Source organism: Rattus norvegicus, chromosome 4, assembly GCF_021556685.1.
Source record: "Rattus norvegicus strain SHRSP/BbbUtx chromosome 4, alternate assembly SHRSP_T2T, whole genome shotgun sequence".
NCBI lineage: Eukaryota > Metazoa > Chordata > Mammalia > Rodentia > Muridae > Rattus > Rattus norvegicus.
This window is the reverse complement of record NC_141537.1, coordinates 72,135,315-72,162,122: the sequence shown is the minus strand read 5'-3', so window position 1 is coordinate 72,162,122 and position 26,808 is coordinate 72,135,315. Positions and strand designations below refer to the sequence as shown.

General features: G+C 39.4%; 1 protein-coding gene and 1 long non-coding RNA gene across 4 annotated transcripts in view; one reads left to right on the top strand and one right to left on the bottom strand.

Annotated features, from left to right (window-relative positions):
* Positions 1-26,808, bottom strand: part of LOC120102261 (uncharacterized) — a 257,361-nt gene that overhangs the window by 103,222 nt on the left and 127,331 nt on the right. The window contains exon 3 of one of the 3 annotated variants that reach the window (XR_015686519.1): positions 20,961-21,080. The exons of the other annotated variants lie outside the window; for them this stretch is intronic. This is a non-coding gene — a long non-coding RNA (uncharacterized LOC120102261). The remainder of the gene's footprint in view (positions 1-20,960; positions 21,081-26,808) is intronic. 3 annotated transcript variants of the gene reach the window in all.
* Or2r3b (olfactory receptor family 2 subfamily R member 3B) lies at positions 19,389-20,327 on the top strand. The gene is given in 1 exon segment (NM_001000853.1): positions 19,389-20,327. A coding segment is annotated over 1 exon segment (939 nt).

Genomic DNA, 26,808 nt, shown 5'->3' with positions numbered 1-26,808 from the left:
TCTCTGTACCAATACCATGCAGTTTTTATCACTATTGCTCTGTAATACTGCTTGAGTTCAGGGATAGTGATTCCCCCTGAAGTCCTTTTATTGTTGAGGATAGCTTTAGCTATCCTGGGTTTTTTGTTGTTCCAGATGAATTTGCAAATTGTTCTGTCTAACTCTTTGAAGAATTGGATTGGTATTTTGATGGGGATTGCATTGAATCTGTAGATTGCTTTTGGTAAAATGGCCATTTTTACTATATTAATCCTGCCAATCCATGAGCATGGGAGATCTTTCCATCTTCTGAGGTCTTCTTCAATTTTTTCCTCAGTGTCTTGAAGTTCTTATTGTACAGATCTTTTACTTGCTTGGTTAAAGTCACACCGAGGTACTTTATATTATTTGGGTCTATTATGAAGGGTGTCGTTTCCCTAATTTCTTTCTCGGCTTGTTTCTCTTTTGTATAGAGGAAGGCAACTGATTTATTTGAGTTAATTTTATACCCAGCCACTTTGCTGAAGTTGTTTATCAGCTTTAGTAGCTCTCTGGTGGAAATTTTGGGATCACTTAAATATACTATCATGTCATCTGCAAATAGTGATATTTTGACCTCTTCTTTTCCGATCTGTATCCCTTTGATCTCCTATTGTTGTCTGATAGCTCTGGCTAGAACTTCAAGAACTATATTGAATAAGTAGGGAGAGAGTGGGCAGCCTTGTCTAGTCCCTGATTTTAGTGGGATTGCTTCAAGTTTCTCTCCATTTAGTTTAATGTTAGCAACTGGTTTGCTGTATATGGCTTTTACTATGTTTAGGTATGGGCCTTGAATTCCTATTCTTTCCAGGACTTTTATCATGAAGGGGTGTTGAATTTTGTCAAATGCTTTCTCAGCATCTAATGAAATGATCATGTGGTTCTGTTCTTTCAGTTTGTTTATATAATGGATCACGTTGATGGTTTTCCGTATATTAAACCATCCCTGCATGCCTGGGATGAAGCCTACTTGATCATGGTGGATGATTGTTTTGATGTGCTCTTGAATTCGGTTTGCCAGAATTTTATTGAGTATTTTTGCGTCGATATTCATAAGGGAAATTGGTCTGAAGTTCTCTTTCTTTGTTGTGTCTTTGTGTGGTTTAGGTATAAGAGTAATTGTGGCTTCGTAGAATGAATTCGGTAGGGCTCCATCTGTTTCAATTTTGTGGAATAGTTTGGATAATATTGGTATGAGGTCTTCTATGAAGGTTTGAAAGAATTCGGCACTAAACCCGTCTGGACCTGGGCTCTTTTTGGTTGGGAGACCTTTAATGACTGCTTCTATTTCCTTAGGAGTTATGGGGTTGTTTAACTGGTTTATCTGTTCCTGATTTAACTTCGGTACCTGGTATCTGTCTAGGAAATTATCCATTTCCTGAAGATTTTCAAGTTTTGTTGAATATAGGTTTTTATAGTAAGATCTAATGATTTTTTGAATTTCCTCTGAATCTGTTGTTATGTCTCCCTTTTCATTTCTGATTTTGTTAATTTGGACACACTCTCTGTGTCCTCTCGTTAGTCTGGCTAAGGGTTTATCTATCTTGTTGATTTTCTCAAAGAACCAACTTTTGGTTCTGTTGATTCTTTCTATGGTCCTTTTTGTTTCTACTTGGTTGATTTCCGCTCTGAGTTTGATTATTTCCTGCCTTCTACTCCTCCTGGGTATATGTGCTTCTTTTTGTTCTAGAGCTTTTAGGTGTGCTGTCAAGCTGCTGACATATGCTCTTTCCTGTTTCTTTCTGCAGGCACTCAGCGCTAGGAGTTTTCCTCTTAGCACAGCTTTCATTGTGTCCCATAAGTTTGGGTATGTTGTACCTTCATTTTCATTAAATTCTAAAAAGTTTTTAATTTCTTTCTTTATTTCTTCCTTGACCAGGTTATCATTGAGTAGAGCATTGTTCAATTTCCAAGTGTAGGTGGGCATTCTTCCTTGATTGTTATTGAAGACCAGTTTTAGGCCGTGGTGGTCCGATAGCACGCATGGGATTATTTCTATCTTTCTGTACCTGTTGAGGCCCGTTTTTTGACCAATTATATGGTCAATTTTGGAGAAAGTACCATGAGGAGCTGAGAAGAAGGTATATCCTTTTGCTTTAGGATAGAATGTTCTATAAATATCCGTTAAGTCCATTTGGCTCATGACTTCTCTTAGTCTGTCTACATCTCTGTTCAATTTCTGTTTCCATGATCTGTCCATTGATGAGAGTGGGGTGTTGAAATCTCCCACTATCATTGTGTGAGGTGCAATGTGTGTTTTGAGCTTTAGTAAGGTTTCTTTTATGTATGTAGGTGCCCTTGTATTTGGGGCATAGATATTTAGGATTGAGAGTTCATCTTGGTGGATTTTTCCTTTGATGAATATGAAGTGTCCTTCCTTATCTTTTTTAATGACTTTTAATTGAAAATTGATTTTATATGATATTAGAATGGCTACTCCAGCTTGCTTCTTCTGACCATTTGCTTGGAAAGTTGTTTTCCAGCCTTTCACTCTGAGGTAATGTCTGTCTTTGTCTCTGAGGTGTGTTTCCTGTAGGCAGCAGAATGCAGGGTCCTCGTTGCATATCCAGTTTGTTAATCTATGTCTTTATTGGGGAGTTGAGGCCATTGATGTTGAGAGATATTAAGGAATAGTGATTATTGCTTCCCGTTATATTCATATTTGGATGTGAGGTTATGTTTGTGTGCTTTTCTTCTCTTTGTTTTGTTGCCAAGATGATTAGTTTCTTGCTTCTTCTAGGTTATAGCTTGCCTCCTTATGTTGGGCTTTACCATTTATTATCCTTTATAGTGCTGGATTTGTAGAAAGATATTGTGTAAATTTGGTTTTGTCATGGAATATCTTGGTTTCTCCATCTATGTTAATTGAGAGTTTTACAGGATACAGTAACCTGGGCTGGCATTTGTGTTCTCTTAGGGTCTGTATGACATCAGTCCAGGATCTTCTGGCCTTCATAGTTTCTGGCGAGAAGTCTGGTGTGATTCTGATAGGTCTGCCTTTATATGTTACTTGACCTTTTTCCCTTACTGATTTTAATATTCTTTTATTTTGTGCGTTTGGTGTTTTGACTATTATGTGACGGGAGGTGTTTCTTTTCTGGTTCAATCTATTTGGAGTTCTGTAGGCTTCTTGTATGCCTATGGGTATCTCTTTTTTTAGATTAGGGAAGTTTTCTTCTATGATTTTGTTGAAGATATTTACTGGTCCTTTGAGCTGGGAGTCTTCACTCTCTTCTATACCTATTATCCTTAGGTTTGATCTTCTCATTGAGTCCTGGATTTCCTGTATGTTTTGGACCAGTAGCTTTTTCCGCTTTACATTATCTTTGACAGTTGAGTCAATGATTTCTATGGAATCTTCTGCTCCTGATATTCTCTCTTCCATCTCTTGTATTCTGTTGGTGAAGCTTGTATCTACAGCTCCTTGTCTCTTCTTTTGGTTTTCTATATCCAGGGTTGTTTCCATGTGTTCTTTCTTGATTGCTTCTATTTCCATTTTTAATTCCTTCAACTGTTTGATTGTGTTTTCCTGGAATTCTTTCAGGGATTTTTGTGATTCCTCTCTGTAGGCTTCTACTTGTTTATTAATGTTTTCCTGTGTTTCCCTAAGGGAGTTCTTCATGTCTTTCTTGAAGTCCTCCAGCATCATGATCAAATATGATTTTGAAACTAGATCTTGCTTTTCTGGTGTGTTTGGATATTCCATGTTTGTTTTGGTGGGAGAATTGGGCTCCAATGATGCCAAGTAGTCTTGGTTTCTGTTGCTTGGGTTCCTGCGCTTGCCTCTCGCCATCAGATTATCTCTAATGTTACTTTGTTCTGCTATTTCTGACAGTGGCTAGACTGTCCTATAAGCCTGTGTGTCAGGAGTGCTGTAGACCTGTTTTCCTGTTTTCTTTCAGCCAGTTATGGGAACAGAGTGTTCTGCTTTCGGGCGTGTAGTTTTTCCTCTCTACAGGTCTTCAGCTGTTCCTGTGGGCCTGTGTCTTTAGTTCACCAGGCAGCTTTCTTGCAGCAGAAAAGTTGGTCTTACCTGTGGTCCCGAGGCTCAAGTTCGCTCGTGGGGTGCTGCCCACGGGCTCTCTGTGGCGGCAGCAACCAGGAATACCTGTGCCGCCTCTTCCGGGAGCTTCAGTGCACCAGGGTTCCAGATGGCCTTTGGTGTTTTCCTCTGGCATCCGAGATGTATGTACAGAGATCAGTCTCTTCTGGTTTCCCAGGCTTGTCTGCCTCTCTGAAGGTTTAGCTCTCCCTCCCACGGGATTTTGGGTGCAGAGAACTGTTTATCTGGTCTGTTGCCTTCAGGGTCCGGTGGTGTCTCTGGCAGGGGTCCTGCCGCTCCTGGGCCCTCCCCCACGGGAGCCCAGAGGCCTTATACGGTTTCCTCTTGGGCCAGGGATGTGGGCAGGGGTGAGCAGTGTTGGTGGTCTCTTCCGCTCTGCAGCCTCAGGAGTGCCCACCTGACCAGGCGGTTGGGTCTCTCTCTCACAGGGTCTGGGAGCAGAGAGCTGCTGCGGGCCGGGATCCGAGGGTCTCTACTAACTGTCTTACTCTAGCCAAGTCTATGCCTTTTCATAGACTTGTAAATTTGACAGAATGAGATTTCCTCACTAGAATATGCTCATCATATCCAATCTTGTCTTTAGGATCAAGTTGACACTAAGTTACTGGAAGTAAGAAGTGCCTTTCAAAATGATTCAGATGGTTATTTGAACAAAATTCTTCACATGCCATAGACCAAGTGATTAACCTGATTGTTCAGAGCTGCTTAGTGCTGCAATCTGACCTGTCCTAGATGAATTCCTTCATTCCCTCTGCCCACATCTTTCTACAGCCCCAGGCAACTGCATACATGAATTAAGGGACTGGAGCAGAACACTCGACAAGTCATGTCAAAGGCTGAAATATAGCTAAACACTGACTTAACAGCAGAAAGTATGTGGAGCAACAAGATAAAAGAGACTTAAGAGCTCATAGAGACAAGCCCCATAGAAGAATAACTTTTATAGACCAAGAGATGGGTAACCACATGAAATTGAACATGGAGACAGTCTGTTCACTGGGGACAGATAGAGTGAGTGGAATATAGGAGAGCAGAAACTGATTCTCTATGAAAGATGGACACTAAATGGAAAATTAGAGTCATGATTATTGAATCAACATGTTTTTGTCCTTGTGCATTTCAAGTTTCTAAGGTCCTGGTCACTTGTGTGACTTGTGTAGCCTTAGGATAAACTAGGAGTACTGAGAACGAAAGATGACGTAAGAGAAACGCTTAAGCCAGGGGGTGGGGAAGAGTCCCTCTCTTGTAAAGATTGGGTGGAAATTAAAAGAAAAGATAGCCTCAGAAGTCAGCTCACTGGATAAAGTATTTTCCACGCCAACATGAAGACCTCATTTTGACACCTAGAATTCGTGTGGGGGAAAACGCTTTAAAAAGTCGTGCACATCTGTAATACCTCAGTGCTGAGGAGGTGGAACTAAAAATATTTCTGAAGCTTGCTAGCCAGCCGGCCTATCCAAATCAGTAAGTTCTAGGCATGCAAGACCTGTTGGGGTAAGGTTCCTTCACATTCTGTGATGACATGTCTCTGTGTCTTCAGTTGTAAATTCTGTGACTGCAAAGAGCTACGTGCGGGCAGGATTTTATAGCCATTTCTATGGCCCATCACTGGAATTATATTTGTAAATACTTGTCCTTCCACACATGTTCAAAAACATGAAGGTCATGCCACTATGCCTAGAGGCAATTTAAGAGATGTATCAGGTGTTGTCTTGTTGCTGATTGGCTGTAATAAAGATCTGATAAGCATTTGTTGGAATGGGAAGTACAAGGGTGAAACTTAGGATGAAACTTCCCAGCAGAGAAAATTACTCAGGGAGATGCAAGCTGAAGGAGGAATATTAAGAGGGATATAGAACAGAACATACAGTAACAGAGAGTAACAGGCAAAGAGTTAGCCCAGAGGCTGGGACATAGGCCAAGAAGTTGGGTTATATTAGAAGTAGCTGGGAAATTGCCCCAGCAAAGGGCCTAAGCTTTAAACTCTATCAGAAGTCTCTGGGTCTTCTTTATACCACAGGGACATTCATGAAAGTCCTACAATAAAGTCTCTAACACAAAAACCAAGGTGGATGGGGACTGAAGAGACGAGCAATTAAGAGCGCTGGCTACTCTTCCAGAGGACCCAGGATTGATTATCAATGCCCACATGGGATTTACAACCACATGTAACTCCAGTGAAAATAAAAAATAAAAATATATTTAAAAAGAAACCAAAGTGAATGACATCTGAGGACATTGCCTAAGATTGACCTCTGATTTTCCCAAGCATGCACACATATACTGCGCACACACACACACACACACACACACACACACACACACACATACAAAGAGAGAGATGCATATACACACATATGTATATGTGCTTATATACATACAATAATTATTAATCAAATAAGACAAAGAAAAGCTGGAAACACAATTAAAACTATGTGTTCTGATTGTAATTCTAAGGAGCTGTCATGAGAGTAAGAAATGGTAAAGTCAGAAAAGGCACAAAGTAGAAGTGCTTTACTGATCATTTTGAACCCTGGCAGAGGCTATGGCTTAGGAAGATCCAGATGCTTCAAAAGTGTTGAGGCACAAAATAGAAAAAGTCCACCTGATGCCTTTCCCAGTTCTCTTTAAAAAGTGATCCGTTCATGCACGCATCCAGAAGAGTGTGCTAAAGGCAACTGGAAGTTCAACCAAAGGTTTCTCGGAGAAATCAGCTTGGAAATCCTACAGATGAGGTCTGCAAAATAGATTTCCCACTCTGGGATTCAATGTGTCAGAATATCATGACTGTGTGTGAGCATGAAGGAATTATAGCATCAGAAAGTAAAAAAAAAAAAAAAAAAGTGAGATCATGTAACAAAAAGACTACCACTGAGCCATATAAAACCAAACCAAGGTACAAATAGTCCAGACATCCTTTGACCACAGAGATCAGCACAGTACCACAGCCTGATGCACATTATCTGAATCTCCACAGAAAGCCACTACATCAATGCATGAAGATGAATGCGGTTGCCTGGCTGTGGAGTCAAATGGTAGGACCAGCGTGAAATGTGATTGTGTATTCCTTTCCAAAGCGTAATAAACCAACGCTGTGAATTTTTATCCTAAGTTTAGAAGCCATGGTGGAAAAGGAGAAAAATAAATACATCACTCTAAAACAGGATTGATCATCAAATTGGTAGAATGTGTACCTAGAAGGATTATTTGAAGAGAAAAGATGCAGTTTATTGTTTAGGGAAAAAATGGATTCTCCCCTCCTCCTGTTGGTATCCTGTTCACAGACTATCCACCAGGATAGTGACTTGGGAAGTTAAGATCATTGCAGAAAACAAAGAAGTATATATGCTCATGGACCTCAACGGAGAGTATTTTAAACTCAAAATCTTGGTACGTGAGCAAGCTGATCGTGAAGTGCAGATTGCTATGGACTCCATCATATTTATAATTGTAATATATTAAGAAAAGGCTTCTTTTTTAAAATGAGCTGTGTATGCAATGTTAATATATAATAGTCAATTACATAAACTTTCAATAAAATAACTTGTAAAACATGGAGTGCTAATGGAATCATAGGCCAAGCTTTTCTTGTCCCCACTGTGACCATGGAAGTATTTTCTCCAAAGCTACACAGTTATATTTCTGGTTTTCTTCCTGTTGCTGTGATAAAATAATCTGACCAAAAGCAACTTTGGCAAGCAAAAGAGTGTTTTTGTTTTAGAAACCCAGATGATAGTTCCTCCTTGAAGGAAATCAGTGTAGCTGGCTTTTGCTACTTTGTTGGTTCCTTTTTCACTCTTCCACTCTTCTCTACACTTATTAACTCCCTCTCACTAGAAAGGAAAGACAAACAGAATAGAGGGGAAAAGAAAACAAAGTTCTCTTAGATTACTTCCTGCTGATTAGAGTTGTCAAATACCTTGGGGCAAGTTGATATCTAATTTTCTTTTCACTTCTTTGTGCACAGACTACTTATCAAACAGCCACCAACAACGTCCAACCATGAAAGAACCACCAAAAACATCCCCACCTCTCTGGACTCTAGTATTTATACATCTTCTGAGAAGTTCTCAGAATTTACTTGCTAGAGAATACAGCAAATCATAGTCACCTGCTGTGAAGCAGCCTCACCCCACACCTGGTATTAAAACAAATCCCCCCCCCCTCTGTGTGTGTGTGTGTGTGTGTGTGTGTGTGTGTGTGTGTGTGTGTGTGTGTTTCAAAGAAACCAAACTTTTACAGTTCTCACTACAAGACTAGAGTTCAAGCAGGAGTGTAAAGTAAAAACCATGGAGGAACTCTGCTTTTTTTCTCGTTCTTTACCTCACTCAGACTCATGCTCAGCTGGCTTCCTTTTCTACCAACTACCTGCCCAGAGAATGATACTGTATCAATTATCAGTTAAAGCAATCCCTCATGCACATACACACAGACTAACCTGACAAAAACAATTATTCTATTGAGACTCTTCAGTTAATTCTATATTTTATTAAGTTAATAATTAATGCTAACTGGGACAGAAGACCAACATGTGGGATTACATTTCAAATTTCTCTATATAGGGTCAAAAAAACCCCAACTTTTATAACTTTCTCCCTATAAGAATTGAATGTGATGGGCTGGAGAGATGGCTCAACCGTTAAAGGCTAGGCTCACAACCAAATATATAAGAATTGAATGTGATGAATTGTGTCCAAGGCTTTTGAACTGTTGTGAAATATTTCAGCAATGCTCAAGTGCCATTCCTATCCGAGAATCCTCTTAAATTTTCCTGGAGAAGGATGGAATAATGTAGTTTGAATATGAAAGGATGTTCCAGAATACTCATGTGTTCAAAGTTTGGTCCGCAGGTGTTGGCTGTGTACTGGAAAATTCTGGCACATTTTGAAGATGGGATTCAGCTGGAAAAAGTGAATCATTAGGTGTGGGCTCTTGGGGGTATCTTTTTCTAATCCCACCCCCTTCTTATCATTATGAGTTAATTGTCTTTTGTCATGGGGTTATGCAGCCAAGATATGATGTCCCTCAAAGTGACTGTAGATGGAAACCTCAGAATCTATGAGGGAAAAAAAGTAAATAGTATATATAGAAGAGTAACCCTTTTTAAAAAATACATTAGGAAGATCTTAGCTGAAAAGATTAGTAACCAAGAACTGGGTTTAACAGTTTAATGGGAGTGAGATAAATTATTGATAGCTTGCTATTACTGTAGTTTCCTGAAACTTCGTGACAATGAGACATTAGACACAGAAGGGGAGGGGTAAGGAAGTGGGAGTCATGGGATAATTCCAAATGAATGAAGAGAAAGATCCAGGCAAGCAGCCAGGATGGGGCTGCAGGAAATGCATTATGTCCAAGGCCTTGGAGTCTAAATTGTGCATAAAATGTTGTTTCTTGACATTAATCTCCTGGTGTGGATCAGGCTCAAAGGAGAATCACATGTAGCCTGTTATGCCTACAGGAGCACAACATGGTCATAGTTTAGTGCGATAGTACAGAATCTAGAATCGTGAGTGAAAAGGAACTACTATAATGCACACACTAAAACAGATTTCCAGATCTGCAGGCAATGAACCCCTTTATTTCACATAGGGTGAATCTGATATCATGTATCTTGCGAAATATACAGAGGTCTTTCTGCTAAAGGCAAAGTATGGACATTTTGCTTGCTCTAGTGCTCTAGTCCACTATGTCCTACCAGAGAGTACAAAGAGATTTACCTTTGTTCGTATAAATAACCTAAAACTTGTGGTTATATCTATTTTGATGAGATACAATTTTACTATATCTTCCTTTATTCTGTAACAGCTATCCATGTCACTGAAAGGCAGTTTACTATTGCTAAATGTTAAGAGAGAAAGATTATTTCCTAATATCACTATCTCAATGAGACAGGTCTATATCAATATTAAAGGTGTGTGTGTGTGTGTGTGTGTGTGTGTGTGTGTGTGTGTGTGTGTGTGTGTGTGTGCTGTACACATGTGTAGAGCTATATGGGCACACCTATGTTGTCTGTACACATATATGGGCCCAGTAGGCTCTATTGCCCTCTGCCTTAATTCCCTTGAGAAGAAGTCTTTCTATTAACCTGAAACTAGGCTGGTGCCCAGAAAGCTCCAGCAATCCTCCTACCTCTACCCCACTGTAGCACTGGGGTTACAAGCTTTTGTATGCCATGCCAGACTTTTATGTGGGTTCCATGGATCTCAACCAAAGTCCTTATGCTTGCCTAGCAAGCACCTTACCTGTTGATCTATCTCCACATTTCCAAGACTGTTCATTTTAATTTGTACTCAGAATTCAAATATATGTTTACTGTGGACAATTTTTTTTCTTTTCCGGAGCTGAGGAACGAACCCAGGGCTTTGCGCTTGCTAGGCAAGTGCTCTACCACTGAGCTAAATCCCCAACCCCTTGGACAATTTTTAAATAGTGATAAGCAAAAGAATGTTTCTTTTAGAAACATTAGATTTTTAGAAGCCAGAAATAACTCACAAATACTTTCTTGTCTTCCAATTCATTTTTGATGTATCATTCTTTTGTTAACATGATACTTGTTTTTCATAACTTCATACATGTGTGCAATGTAGTTTAACCTATTCATCCACCTCTGGCTTCTCCCTCCATTATTCCCAGATTCCATCCATGCCTCTCTCCTTTCCAGCTTTATGTCCTCTGCTTTTTTGGTAACTCACCAAGCCCGTTTTGTGTTATATCTATACTCACAGGTCAGGCATCATTTACTGAAGCATGTTTGACCTACCAGGGAACATACTCTTAAAGAAAACTCGTTCTATCTTTCCTAGAAGCTACTGACCACCAATAACTCCTCAGTTAGGAATTGGGACTTGGGAGACCATATCCATTCTATGATTGAATGTTAACTGGTTTGATCTCATGTGGGGTCTCAATGATGAATTTAACACTAATATTTTCTACTCTCCAATCCCTCTTTTACTCTAGCTCTATATCATTTGTAATCTTATTTTTTTCAGAAGATAGAAAAGATGCAACTTCTTTTTGGCAAGCAGAAAGCATTTTATTATATGATAATAGAAAAATGGTACCCAACAGTTCTTATCTTTCAGTTTTGGTATGAACTCTATCTGTCCATATCAAATCTACTACTGGAAGATCCACCCCTCAGATATTATTTTCTTTTACACTTTTGGTTCCTTCCAACTGTTTTTCACTTCTGCTCTCCCTCTTAATATTTGGCTACAACTACCAGTGGAAATTCCTATCAGAATTTTTTCCCATGGACCTTAAAATTGAGAAGCCTTCCAGGACCTGATATTATGCTCAGTGGTAGAGAGAACAAAGGTGATTTTCAGATTGTCAAAGAGGAGAGAGCATGAAGTCAAATGATCATTCCCTGATCCATTATAGAGATAAATCATAACTACAGATCAGGACATCTCTATCTGCCTAGCAATGGTCAAATAATATAAAAATTACTCAGTCATACAAAGTAGTATCTTTCCAATTGATAAATAATATATTTATTTTCATTAAGTCATATATGTAAATGTTATAATAAAATCTTCTCATGGGCTTTATATTCTTCCAAGAGGACCTGATTTTGATTACCGGTATCTATATTAGGTATATGACTAACTATAGCTCTAGTTTCAAGGCATATAATGCTCTCTTCTGGACTCTAAAGTCACCTACATGCAAATGCACATATGCCTGCACAGACATGCATATGCAAATACTTTAAATTTTCATATTTATATTTAAAAGTGGTGGAAATGACAAAATCTAGAAAGGCAAACTTTTATGCTGTGCAAATACACAAAGGAAATACAATAAAATAGATAAGACAGGAACTCACCAAGGATGCTATTGGGAAGGAACAAGTCTGAACATGAGATTTCTCAATGGCTCATTTCCATGGAAATAACTGCTCAACTATGTGATGTATACACACAATTCCCTTGTCACCCACATGAGTTGTTGGATATAGAAGAGAAGGAAATTGTATCTTTTCCCTCTAGGACAGAATCTAGCTTCTATAATTTAATTTCTCTTTCCTTTCCTTTTCCCAATTACTTTAACCCTTTTCCAAAACTTTTTTTCATTTTCTCCATCTTTATTAACTTGGGTATTTCTTATTTACATTTCGATTGTTATTCCCTTTCCCGGTTTCCAGGCCAACTTTCCCCTAATCCCTCCCCCTGCCCTTCTCTATGGGTGTTCTCCTCCCCATCCTCCCCCCATTACTGCCCTCCCCCCCCAACAATCATGTTCACTGGTGGTTCAGTCTTGGCAGGACCAAGAGCTTCCCCTTCCACTGGTGATCTTACTAGGATATTCATTGCTACCTATGAGGTTGGAGCCCAGGGTCAGTCCATGTATAGTCTTTTTTTCCAAAACTTTTTAAATTAAAATTTAAAGTTAGCAAAAAAAGGTACTGAAACTCATTGTGGCATTTTCATGTATGTGTAGCACTATATTCTATTCTGATTATCAGTCACCAAAGCCTCCTGCCCCCAAATAGGCATCCCTTAAGCTTTAATGACACGTATATTTGACGACCCTCTCTCTTTTTCCTCCCCCCATTAAGATCTGTTCCCCTATTCGCATGATTCTCTTTCTAGTTTCATGACCTACTCATAGACACTTACAAGTAAATATATGCATGTACATGTGAATACACAGAAGTACACAGGATGAAAAGCATGCAAAACTTGTCTTGGTCAGTCTGGCTTATTTAGCTTAACATCATGTTTTCCAGTTTCATCTATTTTTCTGCAAATGCCATGATTTGATCTTTCCTTATGACTGACTAAAATTCTATCATTTATATGGGCCTAAATTCTATCATTTATATGGGCCTCTTTATCCTTTCGCTTGCTGATGGACATCTAGGTTGGTTTTGTATCTTAGCTATTGTAAGTAGAGCGTCAGTAGACATAGATGTGCAAGTATTACTGTGGCCTTTTAACTTGGATTCCTTCAAGTATACCTACCAAAAGTAGAATAGAGCTGGCTGTCTGATAAACTATATTTTCAGGGGATTATTTTTTCAGGTTTTTTATGATTGTTTGTTTGTTTTAGTTTTTTAGAAAACTCCGCACCAATTTCCACAGTGACTGCACAAGTTTCCACATCCAATAGTAGTGTTTAAGGGTTCCTCTTTCTTCAAAACTTTTGCCAGAATTTATTTTTTGTTTTGGTTTGTTTCGTTTGTTTTTATAATAGCTTTCAGACTGGAGTAAGACAGAATGCCAAGGTAGTTTTAATTTTTATTGCTCTCATGACCTAGGATATATTGATCAAATTTCCAGTATTTGTTGCCATTTGGATTTTTCCTTTGAAAATTGTTGATTGTTAATTAGCTCATTTATTGATTGGAAGACTTATTTCATTGATGCTTAATTTTTGCAGCTAATTTGTTGCATATCCTATATGTAACATACCTAGTTACATGTCAGACAGACCTGATAAATGGTTGGCAAAAATTTCCACACACTCTGTCTGCTCCTTTTCCCCCTGCAGATTTTTTTCCTTTGCTATACAGAAGATTTTAATTTCTTGCAATTCCATATGTCAGCTCTTTGGGTCATTTCCTGCACTGTCCATATCCTTTTTGGAAAGTCCTTGCCTGTGCCTATGTCTTGAAGGGTTTTACCATGTATCTCTCTAGCCATTTCAGATACTGTTAAGTTCCAATTACTGTCAATCCCCAGTAATCAGGCCACAAAGACAAATATCCCTGTCCCCTGACCGTAGAAAAAGTGTCTAGAAATACAGAAGAAGCCTTAGAATGTACTGAAAGATTCAAAAGTCAGAGGTCTCTTTAGCCTAGGAACTAGGACAATTAAAAGTTTATGTAAAATACTTTCAGCATGTTTATTCCACAGGGAACTTAGAAGACAGAGGTGGGATTGTAGAGAAGTAGCTAGGGGAAGAAGATACTTTTTTAAGGCAAATAATTGCCCTCTGGGGATCCATAAGCTCTGAAAAGTTATCAGCTCAGAATGACAAAGAAACCCTTCATGCCCAAGAAGAGGAAACACTGTGCTCCGAGGACTTCCTAAGGGTTGTCCCACCTCCCAGCCAAAGTGAGTCTTGTACCGGTGGTTAGCACTGGCCTCAGTGGTTTCCCTACAGGGATAGATCAGAGCAGGTGATGAGCATCTGCCATCAAAGCCACCTAGGCAGCCAGCATGGCTCTGTTAACATCTCCTGTGTTGTTCTCACCGGTTACAGTTAAAGGCATTTTGAATTCCTCCAGTGACTTATTGATGCAACTCATTGATTTCTGGCCACTAAAGAGTCCTTCTAGGTCTGTTACCCAACAATGAACTATTAAACAAAATGTTCGATGCAGGCAGGCATTTACGGAATGGAATAGTATAAATCAAAAGTTACTGCCTAGTCTTGAAGCATCTCTCCAATGTTGTCATGAGAAGGAAAGGAGAAGGTATAGGGTTGGTAGAAGATCCAAGGGCAGATATAGAGCCCTCCCTCTCTAAAAGGCAAAATTATGAACCATCTCGGCATTTGGGAAAATAATTCCAATAAGAGAAAGAAAAGTTTGATTCTTGATCTGATAGGAAATTTGTTGCTATAGTGGAATTTTCACCCTGGATTTTATCTAGATTGGACTTTGAATGAAGACTCGTATCATGGGAGATTATAAGCACTTTGGCTTGACCAAAGAGTTGTATGGTATCTAATCGCATAGCCACATTCTTATTTCCTTGGTCCCTGATTTTAAAAACCATCACCACAAACAGTTTTATGTTCAGTCTGAATAATTCAATAGGAAACCCTGTGACCAATAATACTATCTGACCTATAACTTTCTCAGGCATGCATAGAATGCAGGAAGACCAAATACTTTATTTTTACTTTTTTTGTGGCTTTGAACTATAATGTATGAATCTTAACTTGTCATAAGCCTTTAGGACTACAAGATATTGTAATGCTCACTAAATCTAACACTTTCACTCTGCAGATGAACGTGCACACTTCACATATGGCAGCTAACCAGATGATGTGTCAATGGAATTTAATACATGGTGCAAGCATGTCTTACCATAATCTCAAACATATCTTCAAAGAAACAGAAATATTAGTTGTTTCTTTACTTCTACTTTATATCTATATAGGAGTATTTGTGCTCCCATGTAAAATACATCTATTGTTTGCTGGCATAGGCAGTCTCTCTTTAGTTAGTGGGATGCTACTGAAGCTTCCTATGTAACAAAGGAGCTTAACAACTTGCTGTCTCTAGCTCGCCTGCCTGGGTGAGCTTCTAGAGAGAGGGTCCTCTTTCGATAGTACCTGGAGCTCATGCTCCTCCCACTGACGAGGCCCTGCCATGCTCTCATCAACTGTTTATGAAATAGGAAAAGTGGATGAAATTCTTCTCTAATTGTCCAAAAGAACTCACAGCAAAGTCATCTATCAAGAATAAAAGTTTAGCTGGGGTCTAAAATGGAAGAAAAAGATAGGGAGTTGGCGCTGTGTGCAATGGGCATTGTGTATGGATAGTCTAACTTAATTTCTGCAATGTATTGAAGCAGGAATTCTGTTATTGGGCTTAGGCACTGTGGTTTATTGCAGATTGTCTTAAAGCCACATCCTGTTAACTTTCTGACCTTAAAAGCACTTGTTCCTACCTGTCACTTGTCTTCATACTGGTGGACAGATTTGGCCTCAGTACTGTAGGCTTTCTGAGTGTAAGGATCACGCCTTTTAAGATTTTACTGAGTACGTGGCTGAAACAAATTTATATCTATTAGTTCATCTGATATATATTCAAAAACTCCAAGGAAATGTGTCATCATCCACACATTTCAGATGAAGAATCTGAAGTTATGGCGGTCAGGTGATTCATTCATGAAACAGGTAGACCACAACGCAGATTTCCTAACTTTTCATTCAAAGCTTTGCCTACTCTCCACATCTATTGGTATCTCAGAATACCTTCCTGAGACCTCCATCTAAGATGCCCAGAAGTCCCCTTCCATGAGTCATATCTGACCAAAGACACTTCTGTCTGTCAGGCAGACTGCCTTTATCTTGGTCCCTAGGTAGATCTAAGACAGAGACAGACAGCCTCTCCCAGGCCCTTGGATTCCCTGTGCATAAGATGAAGGAAATTCTGACTCCTTGCTCTGTGGTTCCTTTCATCTCTACATTTTTTTGACCACATTTTTTTGGGAGGGAATCTGAATCCCTCATTCCAATCTGAAAGTGAAAATTCTGTCTGTAAGTAATAAGTGGCCTCAGATTGGTAATAAGTCTAATGAATCACTCCCTCTGCTGACTCAGAGGACAAGCTTCGCAGACTGTCACAGGCTCCCTGGGCAGCGTTCAGAATCCCAACCAGCATCTCCCTAGGATCTGACCCTATCACCAACCTCTAACACTGAGAATCTAACGCCCCCTCTCCTGGTTTCCATAGAGATACCTTCTAGCCAGAGGCACCTTCATGGTGAGAATGGAAATAAGGTAAAAGAGGATAACGGGGTTACTTTGATCAAAGAATGTTATATATGTAAGTAAAGCTGGAAAAGAATGAAATATACACTTTGGATCAGAGCTGTGGGGAGGCCAGGGACCTGCTCTATCTTAGAATACTCTTCTCCCACTCCAACAATTAGGGCTCCAGCCACTGTTGGCAGACAGGGAGATCAGAATGGAATTATGCTCTTCGGACCGCTTATAGTTGAAGCTGTGTCTCTAATCTGGTTGGTTGCCATAATCTTGATACACTGAATGTCCTCTAGTTTGCTACAATGATTTAGGTATAATGAAGTCATTCACCTCCAAAGAATATACCAAGGTCCAATTTTTAAATTTTCTTATTTTATTCTGTGAAACCTCTGATGTTTTTTTTTTTATTAACTTGAGTATTTCTTATATACATTTCGAGTGTTATTCCCTTTCCCGGTTTCCGGGCAAACATCCCCCTCCCCCCTCCCCTTCCTTATGGGTGTTCCCCTCCCAACCCTCCCCCCATTGCCGCCCTCCCCCCATAGACTAGTTCACTGGGGGTTCAGTCTTAGCAGGACCCAGGGCTTCCCCTTCCACTGGTGCTCTTACTAGGATATTCATTGCTACCTATGGGGTCAGAGTCCAGGGTCAGTCCATAAATGCACACTTCATATCAAAAGGAAGTATTTCATCCAGGTGAGTTGAAAAACTGGGTTAAGCTTTCTTCCAAGCCCTTTCTTCCCCCATCCCCACCCACATTTCTACTCAAACTCTTCCATCCCTCGTACTTGTTTGCTCTACCTCCATATCACCTGTGCCCTACCATCTCGCCCCCTTTACCGCCTCCTCCCAAAAATCCCCTTCCTATCTTCTTGGCCTCTATAGGTAGTTAAAAACGTGAAGCTGAAGCTTCAAAACTAATACACACAAAAGAGAAATGACATGGGAGGCCTGTGTGACCTCACTCAATATTTTTTTTAATTTCATCCATTTATCTGAAAGTTTATAATTTTATTTTTCTTCAGAGCAAAATATAATTTTACTGTGTATGATCTCACATTGTATAATTATACTGTATATATGTACCACACTGTCATTATCCATTCATTTCTTAATGTATTTCTAGGCTTATTCTATTTCCCAAACATTATAAATTAAGAAACAATAAGCTTGGTGCATCGCCCCCAACTCAAGCAAATAATCCCTTCATTGATGCTTATGACAGGAACCCTAATTCATTGCAGAAGGTCACATACACATGAGGAAGACACATGAAAGTGGGAGGCAGAAGGACTCAAGGAAAAAAAAGGAGTGGGTAGGTATAAAAAAGACAAGAAAGGATAGTAACAAGGGGGGGGGTTGATCAAAGAATGTTATATATGTGAATGAAATTGAAAAAGAATCGAGTAAAACAATAAAATAACATTGAGCAAAAGAATAAATAAAGTATAGATCTGGAAAGATAAATACTAGAAAGAAATACACCTAAAATTTGGAATTAAGTATCTGATGACACTAACTTTATACAAGGAACAGTTAACCACCATAAAAGGCAATGACCTAGTACAAACTCAGACAGAAAAGGAGATTCACCATAGTGGAAAAGGTCAAGACCGTTCCAAACCCTCACGCTCAGCATCAATATACATGCCACTGTTCACCAAAATCTCTCAGCAACTACTGTATTATTGCTTACTTAGATATCTTTAAAATACACAATATACATTGCATATTATTGAGATATAAGGAATATCCACCAAAATTAAAATTTACTTAACTAAGTCCTAACCTTGTATTTATCCATAGTGCTTAGCACAAGTATACTTATTTTTATCTTTTTAAATTAATCTCTATATTATAAGAGCCAAGAAAGAATGACCAATGTCTCTGTCTTTGTGCTCATGGACAGGAACAAAATGCCCTGCACATTTCCTGGAACAATCAGCTTCTTAACACATGTTCATCTCAGGGACATAAGCTTCCTCAACACAGATTCATGAAACTAAGAGCATTTGAGAGGACTCCATGCAAGGCCATGACCTAGACTTGCAAGAAGCGTGGATAACAATAGAACTGGGATGTTGGAAATGATGCTGGCAGTCATGAAAGCATGCTTATTCTTTTCTTGTGTTTGATCGGAAGACATGACCACTGATCCACCACATTATACAATGTACTTTTTTTGTCCTGATAACTTTCAGTACTACCTTGCCCTTGCCCTTGCCCATGCCCAAGTCTTTAATTTTACTAGATGTTAATTTTCCCTTACTGTTTCTTTATATCTGTGATAACTTTTTCTTTTCCTCCACCCCTATTATGGATCATATTTCCTTCTACATTGATTGATTACTTATAATTGCTATGGCAAAAGATGCTAGATATAAATTAATGGCCAAATCAGGGGTATTAACCTTCAGAAATTGATACTTTAGTATGAGAAGCCAAGTCTCCCTTTCTGCTTTAGTTGTCTGCTTGTTTGAGAAAGAGTTTCATTGAGCCCCTACTGGCCTCAAATTCCCTTTTGTAGCTCAGACTGTTCTTGATCTCTGATACATTTGTCTCCAACTTCCCCACGATAAGATTACAGGAAGTGCCACCATGCCTATCTGTAGTTTCTCCCTTGTCCAACACCCTCTCTGCTTTTTTTTTTTTTCTTTTTTCTTTTCAGGAGAATAAATTCATTGTCTCTATTATTTCCTCCCCTAACCACCTAGATTAAAAATAAAAGGCTATGTCCCACCTCTTATTCCAGTAGTAGCCTAGGACTAAGTGCACAATGTGAAATGATATTTTAACTTGCCTGTCCTTGATTCTACTTCCTATACTTCTGGCCAGCTGGGCCAGCTGCTCCATGGGAGAAAACATGACCTGGGTTAGTGAGTTTATCCTCATGGGTCTCTCCAGTGACAAACACATCCAAGCTGGACTCTTTGTCCTCTTTGGGGTCACCTACCTGCTGACTCTGCTGGGCAATGGGCTCATTGTCCTGCTCATTGCACTGGACCCACGACTCCACCTGCCCATGTACTTCTTCCTCTGTCACCTGTCAGTGGTAGACATCTGCTATACCTCCAGTGGGGTCCCCCAGATGCTGGCACACTTCCCCATGGAGAAGAAGACCATCTCTTTTGCTCTATGTGGGACCCAACACTTCTTCGCTCTGGCCCTAGGAGGAACTGAGTTCTTGCTGCTGGCTGCCATGGCCTATGACCGCTATGTGGCTGTCTGTGATCCACTACGGTACACAGTGGTGATGAGCCCAAGGCTCTGCATGGGACTAGCAGGTGTCTCTTGGTTTGTGGGTTTAGTTAATTCTGCTGTGGAGACAGCGGTCACCATGCGCCTTCCTACCTGTGGGCACAATGTGCTCAACCATGTGGCCTGTGAGACACTGGCACTGGTCAGGTTGGCCTGTGTGGACATCACCCTCAACCAAGTGGTGATTCTGGCCTCTAGTGTGGTGGTGCTGCTGGTGCCCTGCTGCCTGGTCTCTCTGTCCTATGCCCACATTGTGGCTGCCATCATGAAGATCCGCTCTACCCAGGGACGCCACAAAGCCTTTGAGACCTGTGCCTCCCACCTGACTGTGGTCTCCATGTCTTATGGGATGGCCCTCTTCACCTACATGCAGCCCACTTCCACAGCCTCTGCTGAGCAGGACAAGGTGGTGGTGATCTTCTATGCTTTGGTCACCCCTATGCTGAATCCTCTCATCTACAGTCTGAGGAACAAGGATGTAAAGGCTGCTTTCCATCAAGTTCTGAAGAAGAACTTTGAGTCAAAGAATTAGAAAAAAAATGTCATTTAAAAAAGTGTCCTGCTGAAGATTATGAACACATTTAATAGATGGATCATGTGTATTTCCTACACACCAATGCCTGTCACTGAATTTACTCTCCCAATCCTGGTCAGTATTGGGGTATACGAAGTTCACAAAACCTGTCCTTAAGCGTGCCCGTGTTTGTATGTAAGGGAATAGTTATCAGTACCTAAATCTATGTGATGCTCCTATGTAATAGGAGCAGAATTTTACCTCCAGTCTTTAATGTGGCTTAGTTCAAAGAAAACAAATTACAGCAACATTAAGGTGTAAATACCGTGTAGAAAGTTAAATGAAATATGTGCATTTTCTTAACTGAAAGGAAGAGAAAAAACAATATAGCAATGTGTATGAACCAGAAAGGAGTGGTATTTCAGATATCAGAGTAATGCACACTAATTTGTTAATACGCTACTTCTGGGATGGCAAGATGGATTAGTGAGTTAAGGTATTTGTCATCAATGATGATGATGTGTGTTTGACACTCAAGACCCACACGATGAAAGAAAACGTCTGACTCACAAGTTATTCTCTGGTATCCATGGTATACACATTTACCATGACATACTCACATCAACCCCAATACTCATTCAGAGCACATACCTGAACACAAGGCTATACTACACATAATCAGAGGTCATCCACGGTATTAAGCAAGACACGAACTCTGTTTCTCCATCAGGAACAATTTAACAAACACCAAAATGAGTGAGTACCAATCACCTGAGATAATAAAACAAAACAGTGATCAACAAACATTTAAAACAACTTTTACAAATCATAATTAAATATCATTTAACAAAGAAAACTGATCCATTATTTATCTTTGAAACAAAACTAAAGAAACACAGTAGCATAATTTTAGGACAGTTCAAACCTTTACGTCATGCTTTGGGAACAGGTTGAGAGAAGGAGTAAGACAGAATAGAGCAGATATTAAGATTTTTGTGAAACTTTTGTTTCAATAACATTCAGCCTCCTCTCAATGTCATACAACCTCACAGCTTTCCACCTTAAGGCCATTCTTATCATACCACCTTAAGCCCATTCTTAACACACCCACAACAAAATGCCATTGCAACAAGGCACCCTATCATCTTAGCTTCTGAAAAACCACTGAAGTACTTTCGATCTATGGCCCTGTCAACTTTGAATATTTCAAAAAAAAAAAAGCAGTCTTAAAGGATGGGCCCTGTTGTGTTTGGATTTCCCTCTTAGCATGTCTTCTGTACTCTATCACTGCAGTAATATGAGTTATTTTACTTCTTTCTGGCTGAATGAGAAACAAATTCATGCTGGAAAAGACAGTTCAGCTGCTACAAGCTAAGGCTCACAACAAAAATGGCAAAAATAAACCCAAGTCAGCCATCAGATTCTTGACATGGATCAAAGAAAGACAGGCAGTCTTTTTAGCAAACGCTGCTGGCGATTTGGAAACACTTGTAAAAAACAGAAACTACATTCTTATCGCTCACCCACTGCAACATCACCCCAATGAAACAAACATTTTAACATAAGATCCAAGCCCTTGAAACTTCTAAGAAACAGAATATTTTATAATAGAGGTTGACTTGTTGATTCAACCTCTAGTACGCTACCCATGTCATGCTCTTCTTCAGCAGATTCCAGCATAATCTTGTGGTAGTCAGAAGCCCACAGGCAGAAAACCATAAACCTAAACCTTTCCTCACCTTACCCATAAGTTAAGCCTATCTTCTGCTGCTCCCCGAGGTACTGGTACCTATCTCTCCTGCCCTGAGTGACAGCACAGTAGTTAGTGTAATGTGAAAATCAGATCATAAGGTCCAGATACTGCTCTAATTCTACTCTGTAAGCCGCACCCAATCCCCCCCTTTTTTTGAAGAAAATAGATTGAAAGAATTTCCTAAACTTCTTCCACCTTTTAAAAAACATCTCTACAATTTTCGTATTGTCTTTCTCATAAATAGAAAAGGGTTTGATAACTACACTGGGCAATCAAGAGGCACTTCTGTGACTGAAGCTTGCTAAAACATAATTATAGTATGAGAAAGCCATGGCCCCAGAAACTCAGCAGCTGATGTGTGGAACCTTTTCCTTCCGTTATTACAGAGGAAGAAGAAAGACCGAAACTAAGATCAACTACTCTGTCCTACATCACTCACACACGCCTACTATAATCCTGTCTTCTAACCCTGCCTGCATGAATAATGTGAGTTGGAGAGTATCCATGATATATTGTTGCATATATAAAAATAAATTTATAAATACAACATGCTGAGTCCCATTAGTGTTGCTCATTATATGTTTAGGGCTAACCCCTTTTGATTGAACAAGCTATCAGACAACCCACTCCTCAGACAGTTTTTTCTTCTCTCAGAAGCCAGCAATTGCCCATGGCTCTTCACCTAGAGGCTGCGAAATCGCCCACATCGAAATTGGCATGTCAGCTGATGGAGTCATTATATGGATGCCAAAAAATTGACAACACCAGTTGGCATGCCAAAATGTGATCTAGTTTTAATTACACCTTCTCCCTCTTCAATACATTCTTTTCTCAATTAAATGTGTTTATAGACAATTTAATGACTATTATAATATTCTAATTATTGTCACTCTTATCTTCTTCCCACCATGTTGAACCTCTATTTTTTTTTTTGCAAAAATGCTTTTGTTACAGTCACAACTTCATGTTTTATTTTGGGACCCATTGAGTGACAAGGGAGCAATCTGTGTACTCTTGAGCCTAGAACTATCCATTGGGGGCCTAATGGGTTTACCAATCATTACTGAAGTGCATGATTATGGATTGCCCAGACTCTATCAGTAACTAATAGTTCAGTGGGTAGGGAAAGGGAACTATTAATCCTTCCCTCACCAATAAATAGCTGTTGTCACTCCCAATTTTGTCCAGGCCCAGGTCTAAGTACAGTACAGCGAACTGAAGCTGTTGTGAGTTAACATTTGCAATAGTTATGCTGTGCACACATGTATACTTCTTTTACCCTTCAAACGCGAGTCAGTCTCACAAAGATTACTAGTGCTGGATATGATAACAGTAGGCTAATTTATTAATATCACTGCACTGCTATATAAGGAGAAGCAATGTCTACAGGTTCTTCCATCTCACTTGGATATATAGTTGGTAATATTTACCTTTGTCTTGGTTCTAGACATTTATATATATTAATAATCAAAGAAGCACAAAATATGAAATTACAATTTTATTACCCAGAGACAACCCATGGATCCTTCCTAGATATCACTGCTCTTTGACATTTGAGCATTCTATAGTTATCCAATTGTTTGGACATTTTTCCTACCATTTTCCAACCTACATAGAATTACATATCATCTATTATAAAAAAAGGTATCATAGAGTTGATACTGTGCATTTTTATGAGCAAGAAAGGATTTTTAACTATATCCAGTCATATTTATTCTGGAAAAATGGTACCTAATAGTTCTTCTTTATCTTTGGTAGAGTCCCATCACTTCTTACAAGACATGCATTTTGCAGTCCAAATTCTAAGCATCACTCTTCTCTCCTCTTCTCCTCCATTATGTTGTTCAATTTGTTCATTTTTATTTTTGCCTTGCCTCTTTGTCTTGGCTACAATTATGAATTAGAATTACCATAGACCGTGAAGCTGGGAAGATGAGCTTGAGATTATCTGAAGAACAAGTAAAATAATAGTATTCAGGACTGTTGTCACTAAAGGGATGATCCTGCATATCAGGAAAGCATTATCAGCACCAAGGAGACTAAGATCATTTTAGTGACTGTGAACTTGGGACTTGTCAATGGCTCTCCAGTCATTGATGACAGTTCTATTGTGTTGCCCATACTTCCAACATCAGAGAAACCAACTTGGAGTTGGAAGGAGGACGGAAGGAGGAATTGTTGGTGATCTTCCTATAAAGCACAAGGGTCTCAGATTTACCTAATCCTCTACTGCTCAATTTGTTTTTCAAGTCCTCTCTCAAGGCTAGGGATTCAATGCCTTGCTCCAGACTCCTGCCAAGTCTAAAATGAGCCATACACAGTGTCATTAGCCCAGAAACTACAAGGACAATTAAAAGTTGAATAACGGGCTTTAAATGTGGATTCCACAGGGAACTTTAGAAGGAAAGCCGAGTAACAGAGATGTAACTGGAGGAAGAGTGTAGAAGAACACACCAAGAGTAAGTAATTGCCCTCTGGAGATTCCCAAGCTCTGAAAGTTATCACCCCAAACTGACAGAGTAAACCTCCATGCCTAAGAAGGCAAAAAAATAAGTTCTTCAAGGATTTGTTTGAGAGGAGCCGCATGCCCATGCACTTGAATCCTTTACATGAGGTGAGTACTTTGCATCAGTGACTCACGCACAGGGAATGCTGTAAGGGGTAGTGAGATGACAGAGCTCAGCTTTTGGGAGTAGCCAGGATAGCTATTGTTACCGCTAGTGTATTGTTCTTACTGGCTGCAACTGGAAAAGTTTTAAATTGTGACTTACAAAAGTCATTCCTTAAAGTCCTCCTTTGCTGTTAGTCACTCAATATGCAATTCAACTACAGTGCTCTAAAATACCATAGATAAACATTCCTAGAACAAAATATTGGAGCTCAAAGGCTATTATCTTTGCCTTGAAATATCTGAACAGTTGGTGTAAACAGGAATGGACAAGGGATGGAGTAGATAGTTCATGTGAAGGATGATAGGGAACCCAGGATTTCCAAAGGGAAAGAGAATAAATGGTCTCAACTGTCCAATGTCAAAAGCAGAAATGATGAAAGACTTTGGAAAGAGGCTCATGTATCAGAGGACAGTGTTTTTACTTTTAGTCTAACTGATTTTCCCAGTACTAATGATATGCCCCTTTATCCATAATACCTTTGGTCTTTAAGACAAGAAATGCCATTTACTGAACACACACACACACAACACACACACACACACACACACACACACACACACACACACAAAACCAATAAAAAAAGACTGTTTATCTGTGACCTAAATGCAATGGTCAGCTTAGAGACCCTTCATTTTAAATATAGTTTCTATTTTATTAATTTATGCGGGGACACACATGAAAATGGCATTCAAAAGTGTATCAGACACAATTTGAAGGAGTTGTTCTCTACTTGTATCATGTGGGTTCCAAGAAGAAAACTCGGGTTGTCAAGATTGACGGCAGGCTTCTTCACGCCCTGAGCCATCTCACCAGCTCTGACCCTTATTTCTTGCCAATAATTTTACTCTTTATGCATAGAGTGATAAAAGAGCAGAGAATTATGTATTTCATTATATCCTGTTTTAAACTACCATAAATGTTTCTAACTTGTCACAAACCTGTATAACTAGAAGGAATTTTAATGCTATTCCTAATATGCTAAGTGAAAAGACAAAAACAACAACAACAACAGCAAAAAGAAAAAAAACCTATACTATGGCAATATCACAACTTATCCGATGGTACAAAGATGAGATTTTATTCAAGCAGAAAATTGGTCCCGCTGTCCTACCATTCTTTTCATTGCTCCCAGTTTGAGAAGCAAACACTGGTTGTTTGTTTGCTTCCATTTGATAACTTCCATGTTTCTACTGCCTGGGGACACAGCCAGGACCTCAGTTACTGAGGGGATGTTGGAACTTCCTCTGATAAAAGCATATTGACACAACCTTTCTATTATTTTTGCAAGCATAAGTTTCTGACCCTGATAATCTCTGCTCCTGTCACTGGTCAGGTCCTACCAAGTATATAGCATATGTTTATCAAATACAGAAAGGTGAACTGAAATTTTCTAAATATCTGAACAAGGCCATTGATCAAATAAAGAGTTGATCTTTACATAAAACCAACATCAAATATTACTAAAACCAATAGGTAGGAAGTTCATATAGCAATGATGCTGACAGTGACTATATACACATTTGACCTAGATTCTTGAAATGTCTTACAACAAGGGGTTGAAATTAAGTTTAATCACTGGGAGTTATTATAAATGATCTTGTGCTCCTCCCCTATTCTTTTAACTTTCTGATCTTCTGTATGTCACCCTGTCACTTGTCTTTGGGCTAGTGAATAAATTAGCCTAAGTGATGTGAACTCTGAGAGCAGGAAAAATGTCCAGTAAGGATTTATGAGTGCTTTTCCGAAATGTATTTCTGTTCACTGATTCATCTGACCTTACTTGACAGACTTTACAGAAAGCATTATTTATTTTTGTTGCTCCCATGATTCCAGTGAAAAAAAATAGGAATACAAAGGTCAAGGAGCCTGTAACAGAGCAGGTTCATGACTCAAGTAGGCAAGCGGGAGCTGGGATTCCCTGGCTGTACATTGAGAGCATCCCCTGTTCTAGAAGGCAAGATGACAGTCTGACCCCACCATCCATGGCCCTCAAGCATCCTCCTCCTTGGACTATATCTGCCAACAGTCCCCTCTGCCTCTCACTAATGTGCTAGATGATACCTGAGCTTCATAT